A 24,135-nucleotide genomic window follows, 5' to 3' on the forward strand; every position below is an offset into this window, starting at 1 on the left:
AAACTTTTCAGGCTTACCAATGAGGTGGAAATAGTTGAAAGGGCATGCTGTAATGAGGACACTCTAATTCTGTGATGGGATGTCGGTACATTGAGTGACTGGGTGAAAACTGGGCAAATAGAATTAATGTAAGCAAGTACTTTAGTAAGAAGAATCGAAAGGTGGATTATTTAAATGGAGATTTTGTGAATGACTCAAATTCAGAAGAAACTGGGTGTTTAGTTCTTGAAATACAAAGGGTTAGCAGGTCGACCAAGCAGTTAAGGGTTGAAGGCAGAAGAAAGGGGCCGAGAGGCATAAAAAATCAGTCATGATTGAATGGCAGAGCAGATTTGATGGGCTGAATGGCATCATTCTGCTCCTATGCCTTATAGTTAAGGGGACAAATGGCATATTGGCCTTTGTTGTAAAAGGCTTGAAGTTTAAGAAAAGGGATTTTTTTTACAGTTGTGCAGGGTGTTGGTGAGATCACACCTGGAATACAACGTGCAGCTTTGGACTTCTTACCTAAAAGACACGTAGTTGTATTGGAAGCAGTCCAAAGGAGATTTACCAGACTAATTCCTGGGATGAGAGCATTGCCTATCAAGAAAGGTTCATGAATTTGTGTCTGCATTCCACAAATCTGTCTGTTCTCAGTCTTATCCACTGTCAGAAAGGCAGGTGAAATGCAATCTAGAGGAATAGCACCTCATATTCCATATGAGAAATCTACAAACCAAAAGGTTCTCCAGTTTCAGGTAACCTGCTACCTTCTGGCCATCTCTTTCTCCTGATCAGTCCAGGTCCTCCTACACAAACCTAATCTCACTTCCCTATCATCCGGTTGCTTTCTGCTCCATCCGCCTGTCCTCCCACGAAGTCCCTACCCCCACTGCTCCCATCAGCCCACCTCACTTCCCTTGCTCCCATTCTCCATTTCCGTTTCTTAGCCGATTCCATCACACGCAGGCCTTTATCACCTCTGCTAATCACATCACAGCCTGTTACTATTTCATCTCCCACCCAAGTCATTCTGCCGATTAACCACTCCTCACCTGCATCCCCCAATCACTTGCAAATTGCTCCCCCTCACCGCAGGAAAATAATACAATGAAATTCACACACAAAAAAAACACTATACATACACTATCAAGAACTGACAAAAAAAAGATTTTCATTCTGCATCCTCCTTGGATCTGACATGCAGGAGTACCGCCAGGTGTAAGTGCTCAGTGGCTTGTACTGCACACCTTGATGATAATTCAGTAATTTATAATTATACATGCTTTGAGAGCAGATGCAGTGGGGACAAGACTTTACAATGCGCACAAGACCTGCTTCAGGTATTTGCAGAGGAAATGAACAGGTCACTGTCATGAAGTCTGATGCTGGGAATCAACCTTGGACAAATTCTAATTGGTAAGATGCCTACTCCTCATAGTGGCTTTCCCTCCACCAAACTCTGATCCATCATATGGCCATATCCTACCCTACCTAGCCCACCCCCCCCTCACTCATTCCCAATCTTCTCCAGGTACATTTACAATTCCCATTACTAATCCTCGGACCCCCAGGTTTCCCAGCCTCATATCGCTATCCCCACACTATCTGGATTTGGTCAATCTCCTTTGGATGTCTGTCTTTGGTGGAGTACAGTCTTTATTGAATTTGTAGTCCCGTGCCCGCAAACAAATCGAACATCAACAGATTAATGTCTTCGTTTTCTAGTCAAAGTTTATTTCTACGCAATAAGCTATGAAATTATTCACCAAAATATCGTGATCTGTTTAGAACGCACATCTATTTTACGTTGCCAAGTTATAATCGGTAATGTATTTGTTACATTACAGGCTCAATCATAGACTTCCATTTCCCACCACGCTACTTTGGCTCTGGTGATCCAGAGCAGTCAGTGCATTATGTGGTTTACGGAGGAGTGAGAGTTGCTTCATCGTGACACAAACCTGTGTCATTCCCCTGCTCAGCCTGCTATGTATTGCTTCTGAACGCTAAGGAATCCCTTGCTACCCATCACCACAGGGGGAAAAATACCAATAGAACATAGAACAGTGCAACGAGGGATCATGCCTTTTGGCCCCCCCAATATTTCTGCCAAGAATGATGCTAAAAATTAAACTAAATTTCTACTGCTTGCATAGGCATATAATGTGGAGAATTATGCATCATCTCTAAAAGCCTCAAACACCGGAATGGGGGGCGGGGGGGGGGACACCTTTATTCTGAGTGTGTGGAATCTGAACGCACTGTCCGCATCTCCATTACAGGAAGATTCCACTCGGTCGGCACGATAAATACATAGTAAAGGGAAATTTGGAAACCTACAGCAAAAGGGCCAAGAGGTGGAACTACTGCACACACACTCGTCTGCCATAACCGTTCTCTCTGTGTATTTCTGGGAATCAAAAAGACTAGTATCAGAAACACCTTGACTTCTGTTTTACAGATATTGACTTTACAGAAAACAACATTGTAAGGACTCCAGTGTAAACGCGAAACATCACTATTTAAATCATTCCCATCCTATTGGATTTACATGGATCACACAGATCCAATCGTCAACTTTGTTAACAACGTTTAATCTGAACCGGGTGGGGCGAGGGGCGGGAAAAGAGTCTGAAAACTAAACAATCAACGTGTTCGCATATAGCAAATGAAAGGGGGCCGGAAATTCTGCCCTTGGAGCCTCATACCAATTTAATCTAATGGATGTTTTGGGCTTGATGTTTGTCGGACAATCTGTCTCCTCCCAAAAACAATCAGGAAGCCTAGCAGTCTTTGAAAGCTTGGCTGTGCTGACTCTGGCTCCGTCTAGTTCGTACAGATCCAATCATTCTTATCTAGTATCTGCTGGAGGCTTGGATTGCTCGATTGAGCATAACCGTCTCCAGAACACAGTAGCTTACCACACACAAACATGCACGTACGCACCAGCTGCTCAGGATCCCAAGCACAATACCCTCCCTGTGCTGGCTACAGATTTCTAAAAATCACTCTTACGGCACATCCTTGCTTCATTCATGCCGCAGAACAGTGCGTCCAGAGAGTTCAGGAATAGATCACGGCAGGCGACTCCACTCTCACTTTGCTCAAAGCAGTATTTCAATTATAGCTGTACACCCATAACCCTGATGTCAGGCCTGGATATCTGCTCTGGTCATACCTCAAGATTCTGCCACAACCTCCACCCACACTCTTGTACACCTACTGTAATACCCACCCTCATGACCCATTCTCACTACATACTCCACTAAAAAAAATCTGCTAGACTTGGAGCATTAACCCATTCATTCCATCTTGAACAAATTAGGTACGTAAAAGTATGTTTTTCCCCTAGAAACCCATCTACTAAATCCTGAATTAAACCTTAGAATGCCTGATAAAAGTGTGGTTCAACAACTCTGCTTAAAAGTGGAATTTTCAAAATTGGCCCAAAAGTAAATCTTGATGATTAATAGGTTTCAAAGAAATAAAGAGGGCACCAGTCATTTTGGACATGATCATTAATTTCCCTTAGGTTTCCAATTCATACCAGCCACCATCAAGAAATCAGACAACTATGAATAAGAGAAGTGAGTCATCACCTCCTCACTCACTACCATTCAGGGTCCAAAACAGTCTGTCCAGGTGAGGCAACACTTCACCTGCAAGTCTGTTGGCGTCATCTACTGCATTGGGTGCTCCCAATGTGGCCTCCTGTATATTGGTGAGACCCTTGCCAAGCACCTACGCACCATCTGTCAGAAAAAGCAGGATATCCCTGTAGCCACCCATTTCAATTCCACTTCCCATTCCAACATGTCAGTCCATGGCTTCCTCTACTACTGTAATGAGGCCACACTCAAGTTGGAGGAGCACCTCCTTATATTCCATTTGGGTAGCCTCCAACCTAACAGCATGAACATCGGTTTCTCAAACTTCTGATAATTGCACCCCTCCCCTTCACCATTCCTATTCCCCTCTCTCACCTTATCACCTTACCTGTCCATCACCTCCCCAGGTACTCTTCCCTTTCTTCCATTGTCTTTTACCCTCTCCCATCAGATCTTTCCATCTCCAGCCCTTTCTCTCTTTCACCAATCAGCTTCCTAATTCTTTACTTCAATCCCTCCCTCCCTCCAGGTTTCACCTATCACTTGCCTCCTTGTACTTCTTCCTCCCCTCCCCCTACCTTCTTACTCTGACTTCTCCCCTTCCTTTTCGGTCCTGAAGAAGAGTCTCCGGCAAAACATCGACTGTTTACTCTTTTCCGTAAACACTGTCTGGCCTGCTGAATTCCTCTAGCATTTTTTGTGTAGATGGGTAACAGAAGCAAGAGCTGGCCGTCTGGCCTCTTGTGACTACTCCAACATTCCACAAGATCATCTCTGCCTCTTTGCCACAGAGGGACTTTCCCTGGAATCATTTAATACCCCAAAATCTATCAATTTAGGTCTTGAAATGATTCAAGAATGGAATCGCCACTACCTTCTCAGATAGAGAATTCCAAGGATTAGAAGGGGACTGTTATCACGCTGTGTCACAAAATAAATAAATCACCCTTAGTGGGAAATAATTCTTTTTCTCAACTCAATCTCAAATTGTTGACTGAAATAATAATTTTAAAACTGCAAAGGATATAAGTATGTAATAAAAACAGAAAAAGCAGATCAGGCAGCATTTGTGAAAAAAATTCAGTTGTCGTTTAAAATCCAGAACCTTTCCTCAGAATTGAGAAAGAGGAAAAACAAGTTAGTTTTTGGGTGACACCTCGTTCTGGGTAGCAACATCAGTGACAATCATCCTATAAGGATCAAGGAATGTTTAAATGAGATTGGCTTTCAGTGTTCCGAGACAGGAGCTCAGCCCCCATCTGGTTATCTTCTCAATACACAAACCAATGATCAGTCTCCAAATGTATTCAGGATACAGACCCGCAAACTTCTGCCTTTTCCCTAGAATCCTGTATATCATAGAACCATAGAACACTACAGCAGAGAAAACAGGCCATTCGGCCCTTCCAGTCTGTGCCGAAAATTTATTCCGCTAGTCCCATATCCTGGCTTTGAAAGCTTCCCAGAAAATGCTAAAAAGGCAATGCCACTTTTCCTTTTATATCCGTGTAGTCCTCTTTTCGTAGAACCTCTTCCCCACCTCACGGTACCAAACCCTGGAGTGTTGAGCTGCTAGTCCTGTCCTTCTTTCTGGCAATAAGGACATATTTCCATGTGTAAATCAACAGTGAGTTTGAGTACCTTACAAGTCAGACTCCTTACATTAAAATAGGTTCATTTTAACTTTGCATTCCTTTTATGTGCCTTATCATATCAGTCTTTTCTGCCTGCTTGCCTGACCTTGATCTCCTATGTTTGACTGTATCTACCGCCACTGCCCCAATATTATATTCCACAGACACTCACTGGCTACTTTATTTGTTACCTCCTGTACCTAATAAAGTGGCCACTCAGTGTATATTCCTGGTCTGCTGATGTAGCCCATCCACTTCAAGGTTCAACATGTCATGCATTCAGAGATGCTCCTCTGCACACCACTGTCATAACATACCATTATTTGCACTACTGTCGCCTTTACCCACCTGCTTCTAGCTACGCTGCTTTTGTTTCCTCGACTATTTCTCACTGTGCTTAACAAGCAGGTAGTCCATCCTCTTGGGTTTATTTAAAGCTTACTCATTGTTGCTGTAATATCTTATAATTCTAAATCAAAAACTAATTAAAAGGATAACAAGGAAACTGGGAATTTGTGTCTAATTTCATTTTTACTTTCAAGCAAGGCCTGTACTTATAACATCGTGACATGATGATGTATGCCATTCATGCAGTATTACATATAACCCATAATGTGTGCATATATATAGTGCGCATGCGCCGGTCATGCACGCAGCCTGGTACAGCTGTTCCGATCTATTCTTACTTTCTAATTTACGTTATTTTTTGTATTTTTTTTCTCACGGTAACACGTTGAAGCTGCACCCTCTCTAACATGCTGGTAGAGAGAGTTTTATTTGGGTTTTCTTTACTGCTGGAAATGGTTACATCCTGACACGCGGGACAGAAGCAAGGTCGCATTGTGTATTCCACGGACCAGCAAATACCGGCCGGTTTAGCGAACAGAGCAGCGGACACCCCTGCTGAAATCTGGAGGAAAACACACAGAGGATGCAGAGGGGGATCACAAAACCGAGGAAAGAGGACTGGGTCGAGACAACAGAGACTTTTGGAGAAGAGGAGTTTGGTGGGTAATACCGTTCTGGCTGACCGGAAGTGCACTGAGAGCGGTAAGCGTAAAGGAGTTGGGTGCTTACTGATCTGGTTAACAACGGATGGTGCAATCCGGCGCATATTACGATCGAGGAACATGTTTGCAGACTGGATATTGAACTTTTTACTGTTGGACTTCGGCCACATTCCACCGTGATACAACACTTGGCGGCACAGGAGGTCGTTCCTGCCTGTGGCCATCGAACGTGCAGCTCCTCCCATGGAGGGTCAGACACCCTGCGCCAATAGACTGGTCCTGGACTTATTTTCCATCTGGCATAGTTTGCATTTTGTTGTTTGATTGTTGGGGGTTTTTGTATTGCTATATTTACGCTCTATTCTTGGTGCGGCTGTAACAAAACCAAATTTCCCTCGGGATTAATAAAGTATATCTATCTATCTAATGAATTATTTAAAGAATGCTTAATCAAATATATTTACAATATTACTGAAATATTAAATACACAAGATTTTCCACATCATTCTCTATAAACTCTAGAGACTGTCATGCATGAAAATCTCAGGAGATCAGCAGTTTCTAAGATGTTCAAACCATCCCATCTGGCACCAACAATCAATCCAAGGTTACTTAAGATTACATTTCTTCCCTATTATGATGTTTAGTCTGAACAACAACTGGAACTCTTGACCACATTTGCATGCTTTTATGCATTGAGCTGCTGCCACATGATTGGCTGATTAGATATTTGCATTAATGAGGTGTACCTAATAAAGCGGCCACTGAGTGTGTTATACAAAATATTCTATTCCTTCGCAAATTAGATTTAAACCCTTCTGAACTACATTCGCAAAGCTCCTCAACAAGGCTGTCAGGCCCATTCCAATTCAGGTGCAACCTATCTGCCTGCGCAGATCCTATCCTCTCCCTGTAGCATTCCTAGTGTTCCAGAAATCTGAAGTCCTTCTTTGTACACATCTGCTCAAGTAATCCTTTAACTCATCACTTGCTCGCACCACCAGAAGTAGTAAGTGACATCAAGGAGTATGGCATGTATGTTTATAATCAGTGACTTAGCTCTGCTGTAATCATGTTGAAGGACTTTATCCCTCTTTTTAGCTTCATCTTCAGTGCCATTGGGAACCACAGCCTCTGACTGTTGACCTTCCTTTTTAGAATGCCTTGTGTCCACCTAGTGAGGCAGTGCACCAGTCTGGATTCATATTTATGACTAAGGAAGGAACTGTTCATTCTCCTTTTGAGTCTCCTACCACTATTAATCTCGCATTTTTGTTTCTCCTCTTTGCACAGCCAAGCCATAAGAGGCACTGAAGTACATTCACCTCCCACTTTCTTTCAACACTTCTGCAGTGATATACACTTTGAAGCTCCCCTGAATTCACCCTACTTGCCTGCCATCCTTCTTTAGTCAGGTGGTCACCCATTCCTTCAAGGTAAGCACCTCTATAAATATGCTGTCCACATTATTCTAGGTTGGGGGTTGTTGGGGTGCAGTTTGCTTAAATGTAGTTACTTAAATGTGGAATCTTTTTTAGATCCAATGTTATTCTGCTCTGTTCTAACTTTCACAGATGGAATAAATTAGAAATCAACTGTTGATTAAATATTATCACTGATAAAACTGAAAGCATCAAGCCTTTGTTGAAGAGCTGGAACTGGGTTTATATTTTCATTTCCTTCAAAATTTATTTTTAGGGTGAAGTTATAATTTTACTGTTTTCTCCTTAATTTCACTCTGCATGAAAATGACAGAAAATGTTCCAGTTTTAAAAACAAACTCCCGTGGTTTACCATCAGAAAATCACTTCCTGGGTCCGGCTGTCCAGCATACTTGTCAACATCAGCACAAGAGATCACTTACAGTTATTGGCAGAAACAAAAAGCAGCACTAAAACCCACACCGCAGAAATTGCTAACAAGCTGTGCACAGTTCTTAAAGTCCATCTTGAGAACCATCATTTCGTCGCTGATTGCAAAATACTTGTCAATGACAGAGCTACAGCCCAAAACATCACACTCATAAATTGGCGACCATTATTGAAAGAAACACTCATAATGGCAAAATGTCATTGTTTATTTTAATAAATACATAGTGAAATTTACTAAAAATGGCCATTTCAAAAATAACAGTTGGTCAGTGGATTGAACAGCTAGGAAAGAGCAGGACTGTGCCAAGTGGTGGGACACCACCACCGTCAACCCTCCCTCCATTGACGTCCCTCAGCTCCAGCTCTAACTTCATCTCAAATCCCCACAGGACTGATTACATTGATGTCTACCCAATGGTTCCAGTTGAAATAAGCGCCAATGCCAGCATGTGTCAATGGACTGGATTTCCATGCCCACAAGCACTAACATGAAATAACATAACAAATGACCTCCAACTAAGCTTTTGGACTCTCCGAAGCAGAGAGGCTGAATATAACTTTCAAAATGGTCTGCAGGTTGAATCTTGGATTGGACAACTGGCGGACTGATTGTGGCTAATGGGAGACTCTACAAAAAGTAGGCCATCAGTCCAGTGGGGTCTGTCTAGCAGAGGGGCAAGTTTAACTCTGGGTACCTACAAGAGATGAACATAAAGCCTCAGTGTTGTACTGTGCAATCTGTCTGTTTTAAAATAATAAAAGGTGGCTAATACCTTGTAATTTAAAGTGTACCCGTGATTAGCAACAGCTGCAAACTGAAGACAAAATCAGATCAAAAATCATCCTTTCTAATTACCAGTTTGAATCCATGTCCACTTTTACCTTCCACTGAAAAATGTGGCCAAGATTTGGGAACTATTCAGTCAAAAGGACAGAAACTCAACAATAATTGGTTTCGCATCAATCCTCTTCTATTTGTCTTTGACCTACTAACAGCTTAAAGTTCTGTACTGGAGCTTTAGTAACATTTCATACCAGCCTTACAAGATAGTAGGTAGAGAGACTGTAACATGATTTTTAAAAGGCAAAGAGAAGGGTAAAAGATGCAATAAGACAGAAGGTGAAATTCTTCAACTTGTGTTTTGGTACTCCAAGATCCCAGGAAAATTGAAGTAGCTGGCCCTTCCCGCCTGTCCCATCATTCAATGTGATCAGTGGTTGATCTGCCCCAGGCCTTAACTTCTTCTTTGTGCCAATACCCATGGTTTTGATCAGCAAATAAATACCTGCTATCATCTGCTCTCCACAGCCCTCGAAGGTAGAGTATTCTAGAGATTATATTCCTTGTGGGGAAAAAAAACGTGCAGCGTATTCCTGATGTGGCTTCACCAACATCAGGTACAATTTGTAAAAAAAATTATATTTTAAACTCCAATGCACTTTCAATAAAGGCTAATATTCTACTTCTTCCACCTATGTGCTAACTTCTTGTAATTCATGCGCAAAAACATTTATATCCGATGGCATTCACTCATTTCTATTTTTTATCCCTTTAGGTAATAGTTTGCTTTTTAATTCATCTTCAGTGCCTCACACATTTCCATTTTAAACTCAATGTGTCAAATTTTCACCCACTTAATCTATACATCTTCTGTTGCAGAATCCTAACATCAACACCCCTAGAACTTTCATGTCATCTGCAGCCATTGATATCTTACACTCTGTCCCTCTTCCGATATATCAGTATTGTAAACAATTGAGAGCTGAGAAATGATCCTAGGGACATTCCATAGTTGCATACTTCGAGCCTGAGAAAGGACCCAGTATTCTGACACACTGCCTTCTGTAGAGAGAAGATGGCATGTGATGGCATGGCCAAAGATGGAGAAATAAAAATGAAACTTGGGCATGTGCAAGTTGTCAGATCAATAGGAGTAGAGATCTCAGAAGGCTGCATGGATTTGTAAAGATGGAGAGGACTGTAAACTTGGAACAGCTTGAAGACAGGAATTTTAGAATTGAGTCATTGCCAGACTGGGAGTAATAACCATAGGAATGAGGAGTAAATTGTGCTTGGGATGAGGTCACATTCAGACGGCAGAGATTTGGATAAGCTGAAGTTTAGATGGCACAAGGTTAGCAGATAAATGAGAAAGCAAATACACAAAGAGTCTTTGCTCTTCAAAATGAAATGCTATTGAATGCATCTCCTTTTAGGGTCAAGTATGTTTCCAAGTTCCATGCAACAGAATTGTTCCTTTACACCCTTGCAGCTTTGTGTCTAAACTTGTTGGTCTATTATTTCCATGTTCCAAACTCTCTACCATTTGACATGCCAAAATTATAGTGGTGCTTACAGCTTGCTATTGCCCTGTAACATTATAATCATTAATGAGCAAATGGGCTCAATTTAATTAAAAAGCCTACCCTGAAAAGGAGTGAGTGAAATGTGCCACTCATAAGAATATGATCAAATCTAATTAAAATACAGGAAGTGTGTGCTTTCAATCATATGGGCCAGAGAACAGATCTGGTTAATGTAATGTGTTTGCAGTTCTGTTGGGCTGCTTATTCCCCCCAACACTAAAAACCAAAAAACCCTCATGGTTGCTGAGCCATTCGATAAGATGATTTCTGACCTATTAACTCAACACCTTTTTCCTGCACAACTCCATACCTTATATTTTTTCAAACATTTAAATCAGTCGATTTTCATTACTAAAATTAGGAGGCTGAAAATTATTAGACAAATGGCTGCTTGGCTTTTATTCGTCCTGACTTGTCTTACTAATACTTTCTTTAGATTGATTTCTCTCTCACTCAACAACTTGGAAGGATATTCTGCTACAAAGCAACAATCCAGATTCGTAAGATTGCCCAGGCAATGCTGATCATCTCCAGTCACCTCCTTGCCAACTGGTGTTGGGGAAGACCTAAGAACTGAACTTTCACAATCTAGCTGACCTGATACAGCAATTCAGTCCTATATAGGCCAGAACATACCATTTCAGACTCAATTACATGATCTAAGAATCTTGTTTGGGTAGGAACATTCAGAAGACTTTATTGCATAACATGCTGCCCGACATTGAAATATTTTGATCTGATCCATCTGGGGGCACAGAGGTGCAATCTGTGCGCAATAGTGCTGTCAACAATTGGGTGGGTAAGTGGTGGTCCCATGTCTTAAGTTCAGGAACTCCCCTGACCCAGGCAGTCGAGCTGGATGTCAGAGTCGTGAAAAACGATGCAGGACAGAAACGGACTGCCTGGCCTACTGGACCTGCCTGGAACATGAACCCACCCACGTACACAATCTAATTTTCATTCCCCGCATGCTTCTCTCTCGGACACTCATTTGGGGCAAGTTACAGAGGCCACAACTTTCTGGGATGCGAGTGGAGAACCCAGCCCAGGCGGTCATAAGGATGACGTGTAAACAGCATCGGAGGTCAAAATTGAAGCCGGGTACAGTATCTGGCGCGCTGCGAGGCAGCGGCTGGAGGAGATAGATGGAGCCACTCTGCTAGAACTGAAAGAGTGGAAGGCGACTCTGTGCTCCACCTAGTAAGTGCGATTGGGGACGGGGGGTGGGGAAGAGATGATTTGTGGCGATGATAGAGTTTGGACAAGCTTCATGTGTCTCCTTGTTACGTTGAAGGTCACCGGTGACTTCAAAATTCAACCTCAGAGAATAAGCGTGCACACTCACACAGATTTCAAAAAGAGCGTAAATCCTTTGAACCACAAGATCAATCATTTGTTGGTTTAATAGTGGGCAAGCAAAAGGGAAAAAGCAGGTTAGGCCACCAAAATTCGTTTTATCCCCCTACTTCATGTTGTAGCGTTCACTGTTACAACACCAGGTGATACTTGGAAATAAACTTCCAACCGGAACTAGCACTGTGCGTTGCAGTTTTTCTTTTGTAACTACCCGCTTTTAAGGACATACTTTTAAACAGCGATCACGCATCCTCGTACATCCCTTCCGCGATCCCAATGAGAGATCCGCTGCTGACCTGAAACCTCATGACAATCACCGGAAGAGTTGACCATTCAATTCTGCTCTGCATTTCAAAGCACACAAAATGCTTATCAGCTTTCATACACTTTCTCCCGGCTGCTCTTCAAACTAAGCTTCAGTCTTCATTCTACATTTCACGCCGACAAAAGTTCACTCGGAACTGCTGTTTCGCTAAAGCACACAAACCGTTAACTATCAATGTGCTTCGGAAGGGCATTATACTTCCTACAATCACTTACCTATAGCAAGTACGGAGAGATGCAATTACTTAAAATCAACCTTCCCTAAATTTGCCAAATTTGCCTTTTTTGACCCCTTTTCAACTAATCCATATTAAATCAACCCGGATATCTTAAAATAGTCGCGGTCTTTTAGCAAAACAACCCGCAATCACCCTGCAAGTAATTCATTGCATCGCAAACCCACATTTCAAAAGCAGCAATTTCTGGAGCATCACCATTGCGGTATAATTTGACAGAACGTAAAGAAAGTCGACACTCACGTTTTATTATCATTTTACTGCGAAGGCTTCCACCGGCTGGGAAAGCCTTGTAAGGGTACCACGGCTCCAATTCAAAAACGTAAGCAGCGAAGTTTTGCTGGAGTTAGTGCCTCGTAAAAGGCAGTGTCCATTTCACTGCTTTCTGGAGCGGTCCAGGGTCAAAGCTTAGATTCCACAGATGAGTGTATTTCCTTCCACGGAAAACAGAATGTATGCTGTCCCCTCCCAGCACATTACAAAGACATGACCCCGCTCCGGACTCCCTGCACAGCTGGTGGGTGAATGACTTTAAAGCTGCAGCACTGGGTAGGGAGCTTTACTGGACCTTTCCACTTTGATTCAGGGGAATCCAGCTGTCAAATGTAAGGATACACTGAGGTTTTTTTCATATATGATTGTAACATCTACTAAATCGTATCCAGTTACTTCTCTACATATAGTCAGGAGGAAGAAAATCCTATGATAGATAATTAAAAAATAGAAACAATTGCTGCTCGTTTCCAGTCGGACCCTATTTGACAGCGAAACATTCCCCGGACTGGCAGGGATGAATGGGAGCTGACAGTACGGCAGAGAACAGTCACCCAACAGCTGAGCGGCACATGCGCCAGGGATTTTACCTCCAGGCCGAGGAGGATGTATTCAAGACGCAGATTTATGGGGGCGCTTAATTGAATAATCTCCCTTAGTAAAGCCAGGAGGACACCTCACGATTATGTGTGTATGAGGTTTTACCTCATAGTTGATTTTTTTTTAAGAATCAACATTTTAAAGAAAAAATATCTCCTTTTCCATTCTCATGGATTATATTGTAGAAGAACCAGAAATCAAAGACTAATTTCTAAAAGCAAGAAAGAAAACAAACTCTAGGATACAAGACGTTGATGGACTAGTTTAATCCCAAACATGTTAAACAAACATAGAATTTTGGTGCACTTCCAAAATTACAAGCAACGTCAATTTACAAATGTAATTGAGAGCCAATAAATTGCAGCCAGCTAACAATCACAGCTGCTCATATTTGAGACATGAAAAGCTAGGAAACAGGATTAAAATTGCCATTTTGTTACACGTGTTGGTGAGTTTCCCCTTGTTGTGGAAATATATGGGAAGCTATTTGCATCATACAAAATGAGAAAAAGAGATACAGTCAAAGAAAATGGCCTTTTGGCCGATAGGGTCCATGCCAACCATTAACTACTCACTCACACTAATCCTACATGAATCTTTTTTTGTTTTCCACACATTCTCAATTTTGACAGCAACTCCCCCCCCCCCCCATATTCTACTGCTTACCTACATACACAAGGGTTAATTTACATCAGGAAATTAATTTACCAATCTTCATGAATTTGAGATGTGCGAGGAAACCAGCGTACCCAGAGGAAACCCATCTTGTATGAAATAATACGTATGCATTGAGTATTAAAGTTGACATTATTAATTGGTCTCTGTAATGACCTGTGCCAAAGAATGCAAATCCAAAGCAACACACATGATATGTTGGAGGAACTCAGGTCAGGCAGCATCAATGGAGATAAATAAACAGTTGACGTTTTGGGCTGTGATCCTTCTTCGGGACTGGAAAGGAAGGGGGAGGGACGGGAAGGAGGGCAGCTAGAAGGTGATAGGTAAAGCCAGTTGTGTAGGAAATGTAAAGGGCTGAAGAGGAAGGAATCTGATAGGGGAGGGAGTGGACCATTGGAGTGGGGGACCTAAGAGGAGGTGACAGGCAGGTGAGAAGTAAGAAGCCAGCATGGAGAATAAAAGAGGGGAGAGGGGAGGGATTTTTTTTAAACTGGAAGGAGAAATTGATATTCATGCCTGCAAGTTGGAGGCTACCCAGATGCAATATAAGGTGTTGCTCCTCCACTCTGAAGGTGGCCTCATTGTGGAACATGAGGAAGCCATGGACCGATATGTTGGAATGGGAATTGAAATTAAAACGTTTGGACACCTGGGAATTCCGCTGTTGGTGGATGGAGCAGAGGTGCTCGACAAAGTGGTCCCCCAATGCAAATCCAACTTCAGGTCTTTAAGAAAATAGAAGAAACTTCAAAAAACAAATCAACTGACAAAGATTAGATTTGAAGTGTCTAAGGAGTGTTGCCTATTAAGAAACAAAGATAACGTGTGTGGAAAAAATTGACAAGACCAAGATTTGTAATCAATATTTTGCACATGTTGAAGAAAGAGCGAGGTATTAAATGGTACAAGCGTTGCAAAGGAGTGTTTAAGGGTTTTACCATTTGAAAGCGGCCATGCCTGGATGAAAGTTTTCTCAGGCTATTAAGAGAAGCAAGGATGAAAAGGTGTATTGGTGAGGTAACAACTTCAATGTTTCAATCCTCCTAAATTGCAGGAGGCATTGCAGGATAGGAAAGCTGCTGAGAGTACACTGCTGTTTTACAAAAGGAGGGATAAACTGACAAGCCATTTAATTTAGCTTTGGTGATGGATAACTTTTTGGAATCAATTGTGACAGGACAGCATAAATTTCAATTTAAAGAGACACAGATTAATGAAAGACAGTCAGAATTGATCTGTCAAGTGGGCTTCATGTTTGATGTACCTGAATGGACTTTTTGAAAAGAAGGGCAAGTTCATTTGAGGTAGTGCTTGTGGACTTTGGCCAAGTTCACATGGAATCCAAGGAAGAGTATACAATTAGATCTGAGCTTGAGTCAATAGTAGAAAACAAAGGATAATAGTTGATTGGTTAATTTGTAACTAAAGATAGGTTTTAAAACCTGTTTCATGGAGGCCAGCGCTGAGTCCCTTGGTTTTTGTTATATATTTGACTTAGACACTATAGGGTATAATAAAGAAATTTGCAAAAATATAAAAATTGCCCTTTTGGTTGACAATGTGGTGAAAAGATTAAGATAAGGAATGTTTGGTCATTTCAGCATTCAAGTTGGAAAGCAAATTTATTCTGGGGAGAGTGAGGTAATGATAGAAAGCTGCACAATGCAAGAGAATGAACACTCAATTGAACATAAAAGGAGCCTGAGTGTGTTGCCTCAGATGTTTAAAAGGTCGCAGGACAAGATAAGAATGTTGTTAAAATGCACTCAAGGAGATTCCCTTTTAGCTGAATTTAAGAGCATTTAACGTTCTGCTGGAGCTGAACAACACACTAATTAGACCAGAGCAAGTGGTATTGTGTACAGTACAGTACAGATCACTAGATTACTAAAAAGATGCAATTGCACTGGAGAAGGCATGAAGGAGATACTTACAGATGTTGCCAGGAGTGTAAAATTATAGCTTGTTTCCCAATCTTTGTTTATGGATAGTTTTTCATTAATTCTGTTTATTTTCCTAGAAATTCCTGCAGGAAAATTATCTCAAGGTAGTATACGGTGAGATATACGTATTTTGGTAATAAATCCTTACTTTGAGATTAACTAGGTACCATTTTCAGTCATGTAGATAGAAAGGAGATTGAGCTATACAAGACTGTGGGCCCAAAATGTAAGCAAAATTAGTGTTAGCAGCATGTAAATTTTAAGTGTTGATATCATTAAAGGGGAGTTAAAGAAGCATTTTTCCCCATTCATTTGGTGGTGAGGACTCAAATTGAGAAAGAAGGTAGAAGCAGCAGTCCTTTATAAAGGTGCTCACATGAGTAATTGAAGAGCTGTTGTCTGTAGAGCTAAGGGCCCAGTGCTGGAAGATGGGATCAGCTTAGATTTCTCAGTGACTTTTATAGGCACAAAACTAAAGCGAGACAAAAACCTTCTAAGATTCCATATGTTGATAGTAGGCCAGCTGTGAATGGTGGAGTGATAATATCGTTAAGAGAAATAACATGGGAAGGAGCTGAATGGGTGACTTTTAGAAACTGCTTCACCCATATTGTTGAAGTGTTGTAAAGTTCTATGAATGCATATGTCTTTTGAAATGCTTAGAAATCCCAAATTAATGCGATGAACTTGAATATCTTCTGAAGTTACTTGAAAACTATGCACTTGCATCAAAACTGGTATCAGATGATTTGAGGACGCAGCTCAGGGTTACTGGGGGAAGGATAATAATAATCACTGGTGATGTCAAGAACACAAATCCAGAGATACAAAATCAGGTCAGATATCTCTCTTCATAGCTGATTACATACATTGAAGGCTCGAAACTACAAAATTATTGTTTGGTTATTTGGAAAACTATTTCCTTTATTTCACAGTTTAAAGTAAAAGTATTATCAAAGTAATCTATGTACACCATATACAACATTGGATTCTTTTTATTTTATTTATATAATTAGAGATAGAGCATGGAACATGTCCTTCAGGTCCAAAGGGCCACACTGCCTAGCCTGGCTTAATCACAGGAAAATTTACAATGACCAATTAACTTACTAACCAGTACATATTTGGACCGTGGGAGCAGACCAGAGCACCTGGAGGAAACCAATTTGGTTTACGGGGAGAACATTCAAACTCTTTACAGACAGCACTGGAAATGAACTCTGGAATGACCCAACCTGTGGTGCTTTGCTTCTCGCAGGCACCCACAGGAAAGTAAAGAAATACAATAGAGTCCATGGAAAAAAAAACATAACAATAACAAACAATGATCTAATATGTAAAAGAGGACAAGTTGTGCAAATAATTTAAAAAAGTCAACAAGTACTGAGAATATGGGCAGTGGAGTCCACAAAACTGAGGCTACACACTGTGGAGTCTATTCAGCGCTGGGGCAAGCAAAGCCATTCACACTGGTCCAGGAGTCTGTTAGGGATAGGACAATGACTATCCCTGAACCTGTGGTGTGGGTTCAAAGACTCCTGCACCTCCTGCCCAGTAGTAGTAATGAGAAGAGAAGAAGGCATGTCAAACACAGGCAGATGGGACGGGCTCAGGAAGGAGATATTGGCTGACTTGGAGTGGAGGGACCAGAGGAAACTAATGAAATCCCGGCAGTAAGGTAGATGGAATATCTTTAAAGCAGAGAACAAAAAATGTAGTTCTACAAAGGAAAGAACTTGAACAATTTGACACAGCATGGAAGACCCTTAGTAGGCTTTGTTTTCGAGCCATAAATACCAGCCTAACAATAATGATTCTGCGTGCCAAACACTTCATGCTGATGGTGCTGTGAAGCAGGTCCAAGGTGCTTTCAACACAGAACAGAAAGATAAAGTGTATGCATGCATGCGTATGGTGGGATAAACAACCGAAATTTAATCATTAGTTGCATATTACCTTCAACATTTGGTTGAGCAACACCAGAATTCTACCTTATCCCAATTGTTCATTTCTAAATTAGAACTGTCAGATAATAAAATTACATTGAAGAGTGAAATTGCAAATGCTCTTTTTAAAAAAGAAACACATTAGCAATGTTTGATGATCTCTGAACCTCAGAGAAATGTTGATGGAGATCAGGTAATTTACCAATGCAAACCGGTGAAGTGAGAGCAGAGCAGGGGTGGAGGTGTGGAATGTGATAAAATGGGGGGTGGTGGGGTAGATGTTTATAAAACAGGGTTTAATCAGAATATTCTCAAAATTAATCAAAGGCTATTTTTCACATGCCAACAACAGTACTCAGAATGAATAAACTTTTATTAATATACAGTGGCCATTTTATTAGGTACACCTGCACAACTGCTCATTAATGCAAATATCTAATCAGCTAATCATGTGGCATCAACTCAGTACATAAAAGCATGCAAACATGGTCAAATGGTTCAGTTTTCAGACCAAACTTCAGAATGGGGAAGAAATTTGATCGAAGTGTCCTTGAGCATGGAATGATTGTTGGTGCCAGATGGGATGGTTTGAGTACCTCAGAAACTCGCATGTAATTTTATCATCTGAAAGGATTAATGTAGAAATGAACAATTGGGATAAGGTCGACTTCTGCTGTTCCTCAGCCAAATGTTGAGGGCAATATGCAAGTTAATGATTAAATTTAAGTTGTCTATCTGTCTATACTCATCCAGTGAGCAGCAGTTCTGTGGGTTAGAAGACCTTGTTATTGAGAGAGGTCAGGGGGGAATGGGCAGACTGGTTCAAGCTGACAGGATGGCAACAGTAACTCAAATAACTGCATGTTACAACAGTGGTGTGCAGAAGAGCATCTCTGAATGCACACCATGTTGAACCTTGAAATTAATGGGCTAAAGCAGCAGAAGACCTCTACTATACACTCAAGGTGGTTAATTTATTATTAGTTGCACTGGGTATCTAATGAAGCAGGCACTAAGTGAATATATGTATCATGTAAACATGAAAATATTTGCCATCCAGCAACTGCACCGACTAGTGTCACAGCTCAGGAAAAGGGTTAACCAGTAACAAATGTCATAAGCAGCTTTCATGAAACTTGAACTCAGCCATGGAAAATTCACTTTATACTCTTAACTACCTCTTTGTAACTAAACCTTTGCACAGAGAAAAAATGGACTGCAGCTGCCCAGCCAGAAGTATTTTGTATTGTTCACCATCAGCTCACTTTCCAAGCGTTAATCTCCATGGATCCAGAAGGCAAACTGGCCAGATGCACTGCTGGCTGACATCACATTCATCCGTCCATCAGCAGGAGGCACCTGTTGTCTCGGGGGGGGGGGGTTGATTTTCCTCATTGTTATTAGGCAGAGGTTTGTTGCCTAAAACCACTTGTGGGTATTTATTTTTAAAAAGTTTTCTATACATTTGACCTTTAATAGATTTATAGAACATTGCATACTACAGCACGATATAGGCCCTTTGGTCCACAATGTTGTGCTGACCTTTTAATCTAACCTAACCCTTCCCTCCCACATAGCCCTCCATTTTTCTTTCATCCATATGCCTATTTACGAGTCTCTTAAATGTGCTAATGTATAAGCCTCTAGCACAACTCCTGGCAACACGTTTCTCACATCTACTGCTCTGTGTAATAAAAATACCTCTACACTTTCCTCCAATCACCTCAAAAGCCATATTAGCCATTTCCACATTGCGAAAGAGTCCCTGCCTGCAACCGTATGTTTCTGTAATCTTTTCACTTAAGACTAAATTTAATCAGGGTAAAAACTTCAGGGAGTTTGGGAGCAGTTACATGATTCAGAGAGCACACTTTAACAGTTGAAATTAAATACCAAGGGTTGAAAATAAATATATAGATTTTCTCATGCTCTATTACATAATGAAAATGTGGTTCCTTAAGGTTGTGATAGCTGGGGGAAGATAGTGGGGATAGGACCCCACTACCTATTAAATGCTCCTGTGGCCTCTGACAACCAAGTCCATCCAGCTCCCAGCCTTCATGTGTGGCTTAGCTACCAAGCCTGGCAGAACCATTTCTAACGACAGGAGAAGGGGCAAAGGCAGGTTACTGGCGCCTTGAAACCAGTTACTTTGGGCAGATGGGGCTCATTAGATGTGATTGGCAGCTCATCTAGAAGGAAAACTCTGATCTCAAACCTCCGCTACCTTATTTCAATACCCACACATGGGGAAGGCTTCGGGAGTAAACCCCAAGGAAAAATCCAGAGCTGGAGTCCTTAAGGCAGTCCTACCTAGAGTTCAATGCTGACTGGCAACCCCTGTGCTGCAGCTGGTGCCAAACTGTATCGGTGTCTGTCATTCCTTTGGGTTCATCAGCTGCGTGGGGAGGGGGAGCTTGCTACATACTGCTTGGTCTCTTATACTTTACTGCCCTGGACTATGTTTCACGTAGACAGCTACGGCATAATATCCATGGTCGACATCGACTAGAGTGCCTTAACAGTTGTGTAATAAAGGAACACAGTTATTGCTGTGTGGTTTTCTCACGTCAAGATTTATTGATCCGACAATCACAAAGAAAAAGCTTGTTTTAGTTTTTCAAAAATGCATCCTGGATTTTTGGTCAAATCACATTGCAACACTAGATCAGCTTAACCCCTAGATCTATTCTGAGTTCTAATCTCAAGTTACTGGGACTTGACCACCTAAACTTTCCTCGCATGACAAAACCACCTTTCCTGGAATCAATCTGGTGGGCTACTGCTATACTCTCTCTAACATTGGTATATATAGGTAGATCATTCCTTTCAGATGTAGCCATTAATGAAACTTGGTTGCAGGAGGGGCAGGACTGGCAGCTCAATATTCCAGGGTTCCTTTGCTTTAGACATGATCGAGGGGATGGGATGACGTTACAAGCCCAGGAAAGTGTCATGGTGTTGCTCTGTCAGGACAGACTGGAAAACACGTCTAGTAAGGCTTTAAGGAGGAACTGAGAAATAAGAAAGGTATGACCTCATTAATGGGGCTATATCATAGACCACCTAACAGTCCGTGGGATTTAGAGGAACAACTTTGTACAGAGATTGCAGATTGTTGGAAAAAACATGAGGTTGTGAAAATACGCAAATGCAAGGAATTCTGCAGATGCTGGAAATTCAAGCAACACACATCAAAGTTGCTGGTGAACGCAGCAGGCCAGGCAGCATCTCTAGGAAGAGGTACCTCTTCCTAGAGATGCTGCCTGGCCTGCTGCGTTCACCAGCAACTTTGATGTGTGTAGGTTGTGAAAGTAGATGATTTTAATTTTCCCACATGTTAACTGGGACCCCCCCCCCCATACTGTAAAAGGACTAGATGGGATAGAGTTTGTCAAATGTGCTCAGGGAAGTTTCCTTAATCAGTACGTAGAAGTTCCAACAAGAAAGTGTAAAACTCTTGATTCCTGTTAGGGAATGAGACAGGGCGGGTGACTAAAGTTTGTGTAGCATCGCGTGATCATAATACCATTAGTTTCAAGGTAGTGATGGTAAAGGACAGGTCTGGTCCTTAGGTTAAGATTCTAAATTGGAGAAAGGCCAATTCCGATGATATCAGAAAAGATCTGGTAATTGTGGATTGGGACAGGCTATTTTCTGGCAAAGGTGTAATTGGTAAATGGGAAGCCTTCAAAAGAGAAATTTTGAGAGTACGAAGGTTGTATATGCCTGTCAGAATAAAAGACTCTGGTTAAGTGAAAGGAGGTGCATAGCAGGTATAGGCAGTTAGGAACAAATGGGAAACTTGAGGAGTATATAGAAATGAGGCAAAGCAGCAGTGAGGTCATGGACCGTATACAGATAATAGAGGAGGAAGTGTTTGCTATCTTGAGGCAAATTAAGGTGAATAAATCCCCAGGGTCTGACAAGGTGTTCCCTCGGACCCATTGGGAGGCAAGTACAGAAATTGCTGGGGCCTTAGCAGAGATATTCAAATCATCCTTAGTGACAGGTGAGATACAGGAGGCTTGGAGGACAGCTAATGTTGTTTCATTAATTAAGAAAGGGTCTAACAATAAGCCAGAAAATTATAGGCTGGTGAATCCGACATCAGTAGTGGGAAAGTTATTGGAAGATATCCCAAGGGTATACATGAGCATTTGCGTAGACAGGGACTGATTAGGGATAATCGGTATGGCTTTGAGTCTCACCAATTAAAAAATTTTTTTGAGGAAGTTACCAGGAAAGTTGATGAAGGCAGGGTAGTGGATGTTGTCTACATGGACTTTAACAAGGCATTTGACAAGATCCCGAATGGGAGTTAGGTCAAGAAGGTTCAGTCACTTGACATTCAAGATGGGGTTGTAAACTGGGATCAGGATCAGAATCAGGTTTATTATCACCGGCATGTTACATGAAATTTGTTAACTTAGCAGCAGCAGTTCAATGCAATACATAATATAGAACAGAAAAAAATAAATAAGTAAATCAATTGCAGTATATGTATATTGAATAGATTTTAAAAATGCAAAGAAACAGAAATACTGTCTATTAAAAAAGTGAGGTGGTATCCAACGGTTCATTGTCAATTTAGGAACTGGATGGCAGAGGGGAAGAAGCTGTTCCTGAATCACTGAGTGTGTGCCTTCAGGCTTCTGTACCTCCTACCTGATGGTAACATTGAGAAAAGGGCATATCCTGGGTACTGGAGGTCCTTAATAATGGATGCTGCCTTTCTAAGACACTGCTCCCTGAAGATCTTCTGGGTACTTTGTAGGCTAGTACCCAAAATGGAGCTGACTGAATTTACAACCCTCTGCAGCTTTTTTTGGTCCTGTGCAGTAACACCCCTCTCCATACCAGGCAGTGATGCAGCCTGTCAGAATGCTCCCCACGGTACATCCATCAAAGTTTTTGAGTGTATTTGTTGACATACCAAATCTCTTCAACTCCTAATGAAGTATAGCCGCTATCTTGTCTTCTTTATAACTACATCGATATGTTGGGACTGGATTAGGTCCTCAGAGATCTTGACACCAAGGAACTTGAAACTGCTCACTTTCTCCACTTCTGATCCCTCTATGAGGATTGGTATGTGTTCCTTCATCTTACCCTTCCTGAAGTCCACAATCAGCTCTTTTGTCTTACTGACGTTGAGTGCCAGATTGTTGCTATGGCACCACTCCACTAGTTGGCATATTTCACTCCTGTACACCCTCTTTTCATCACGTGAGATTTCACCAACAAAGGTTGTATCGTCAGCAAATTTATAGATGGTATTTGAGCTATGCCTAGCCACACAGTCATGCGTATATGGAGAGAGAAGAGCAGTGGGCTAAGCACACACCCTTGAGGTGCACCAGAGTTGATCGTCAGCGGTGAGGATATGTTATCGCCAATCTGCACAGATTGTAGTCTTCCAGTTAGGAAGTCAAGGATCCAATTGCAGAGGGAGGTACAGGGGCCCAGTTTCTGTAACTTCTCAATCAGGATTGTGGGAACGATGGTATTAAATGCTAAGCTATAGTCGATGAACAGCATCCCGACATGGGTGTTTGTGTTGTTCAGGTGGTCTAAAGCCATGTGGAGAGCCATTGAGATTGTGTCTGCTGTTGACCTATTGTGGCGACAGGCAAATTGCAATGGGTCCAGTTCCTTGCTGAGGCAGGAGTTCAGTCTAGTCATGACCAACCTCTCAAAGCATTTCTTCACTGTCAATGTGAGTGCTACTGGGCGATAGTCATTAAGGCAGCTCACATTATTCTTCTTAGGCACTTGTATAATTGTTGCCTTTTTGAAGCAAATGGCAACTTCTGCCCGTAGCAGTGAGAGGTTGAAAATATTCTTGAATACTTCCGCTAGTTGGTTGGCACAGGTTTTCAGAGCCTTACCAGGTACTACATCGAGACCTCCCACCTTGCGAGGGTTCACTCTCTTTAAAGACAGCCTATCATCGGCCTCTGAGAAAGAGATCACAAGGTCATCAGGTGCAGTAGAGATCTTCATAGCTGTAGTTGTATTCACCCTTACAAAGTGTGCATAGAAGGCATTGAGTTCATCTGGTAGTGAAGCATCGCTGCCATTCATACTATTGGGTTTTGCTTGGTAGGAAGTAATGTCTTGCAAACCCTGCCAGAGTTGCTGTGCATCCGATGTCGCCTCCAACCGCATTTGAAGTTGTCTCTTCGCCTTTGAAATAGCCCTCCGCAAATCATACCTGGTTTTCTGGTACAGGCCTGGGTCACCAGATTTGAATGCCACAGATCTAGTCTTCAGCAGATGACGTACCTCCCGGTTCGTCCAT

The 24,135-nt window shown here is 41.8% G+C and overlaps 1 protein-coding gene across 3 annotated transcripts in view; it reads right to left on the reverse strand.

Annotated features, from left to right (window-relative positions):
• Positions 1-24,135, reverse strand: part of si:dkeyp-23e4.3 (rho GTPase-activating protein 7) — a 195,919-nt gene that overhangs the window by 31,541 nt on the left and 140,243 nt on the right. Inside the window, exons 1-2 of one of the 3 annotated variants that reach the window (XM_063053182.1) lie at positions 12,635-12,931; positions 12,061-12,175 (exon numbers count right to left, since the gene is read on the reverse strand). The exons of 1 other annotated variant lie outside the window; for it this stretch is intronic. Coding sequence is in view for 1 of the 2 variants with exons in the window: in XM_063053181.1 (XP_062909251.1) it covers positions 12,635-12,647 (13 nt within the window). In the remaining variant the exon portion in view is untranslated. Of the gene's footprint in view, positions 1-12,060; positions 12,176-12,634; positions 12,932-24,135 lie in introns of those variants that run through there. One more of the 3 variants, XM_063053181.1, reaches the window with a different exon arrangement.

This window comes from Mobula hypostoma, chromosome 7 (assembly GCF_963921235.1).
Source record: "Mobula hypostoma chromosome 7, sMobHyp1.1, whole genome shotgun sequence".
Taxonomy (NCBI): domain Eukaryota; kingdom Metazoa; phylum Chordata; class Chondrichthyes; order Myliobatiformes; family Myliobatidae; genus Mobula; species Mobula hypostoma.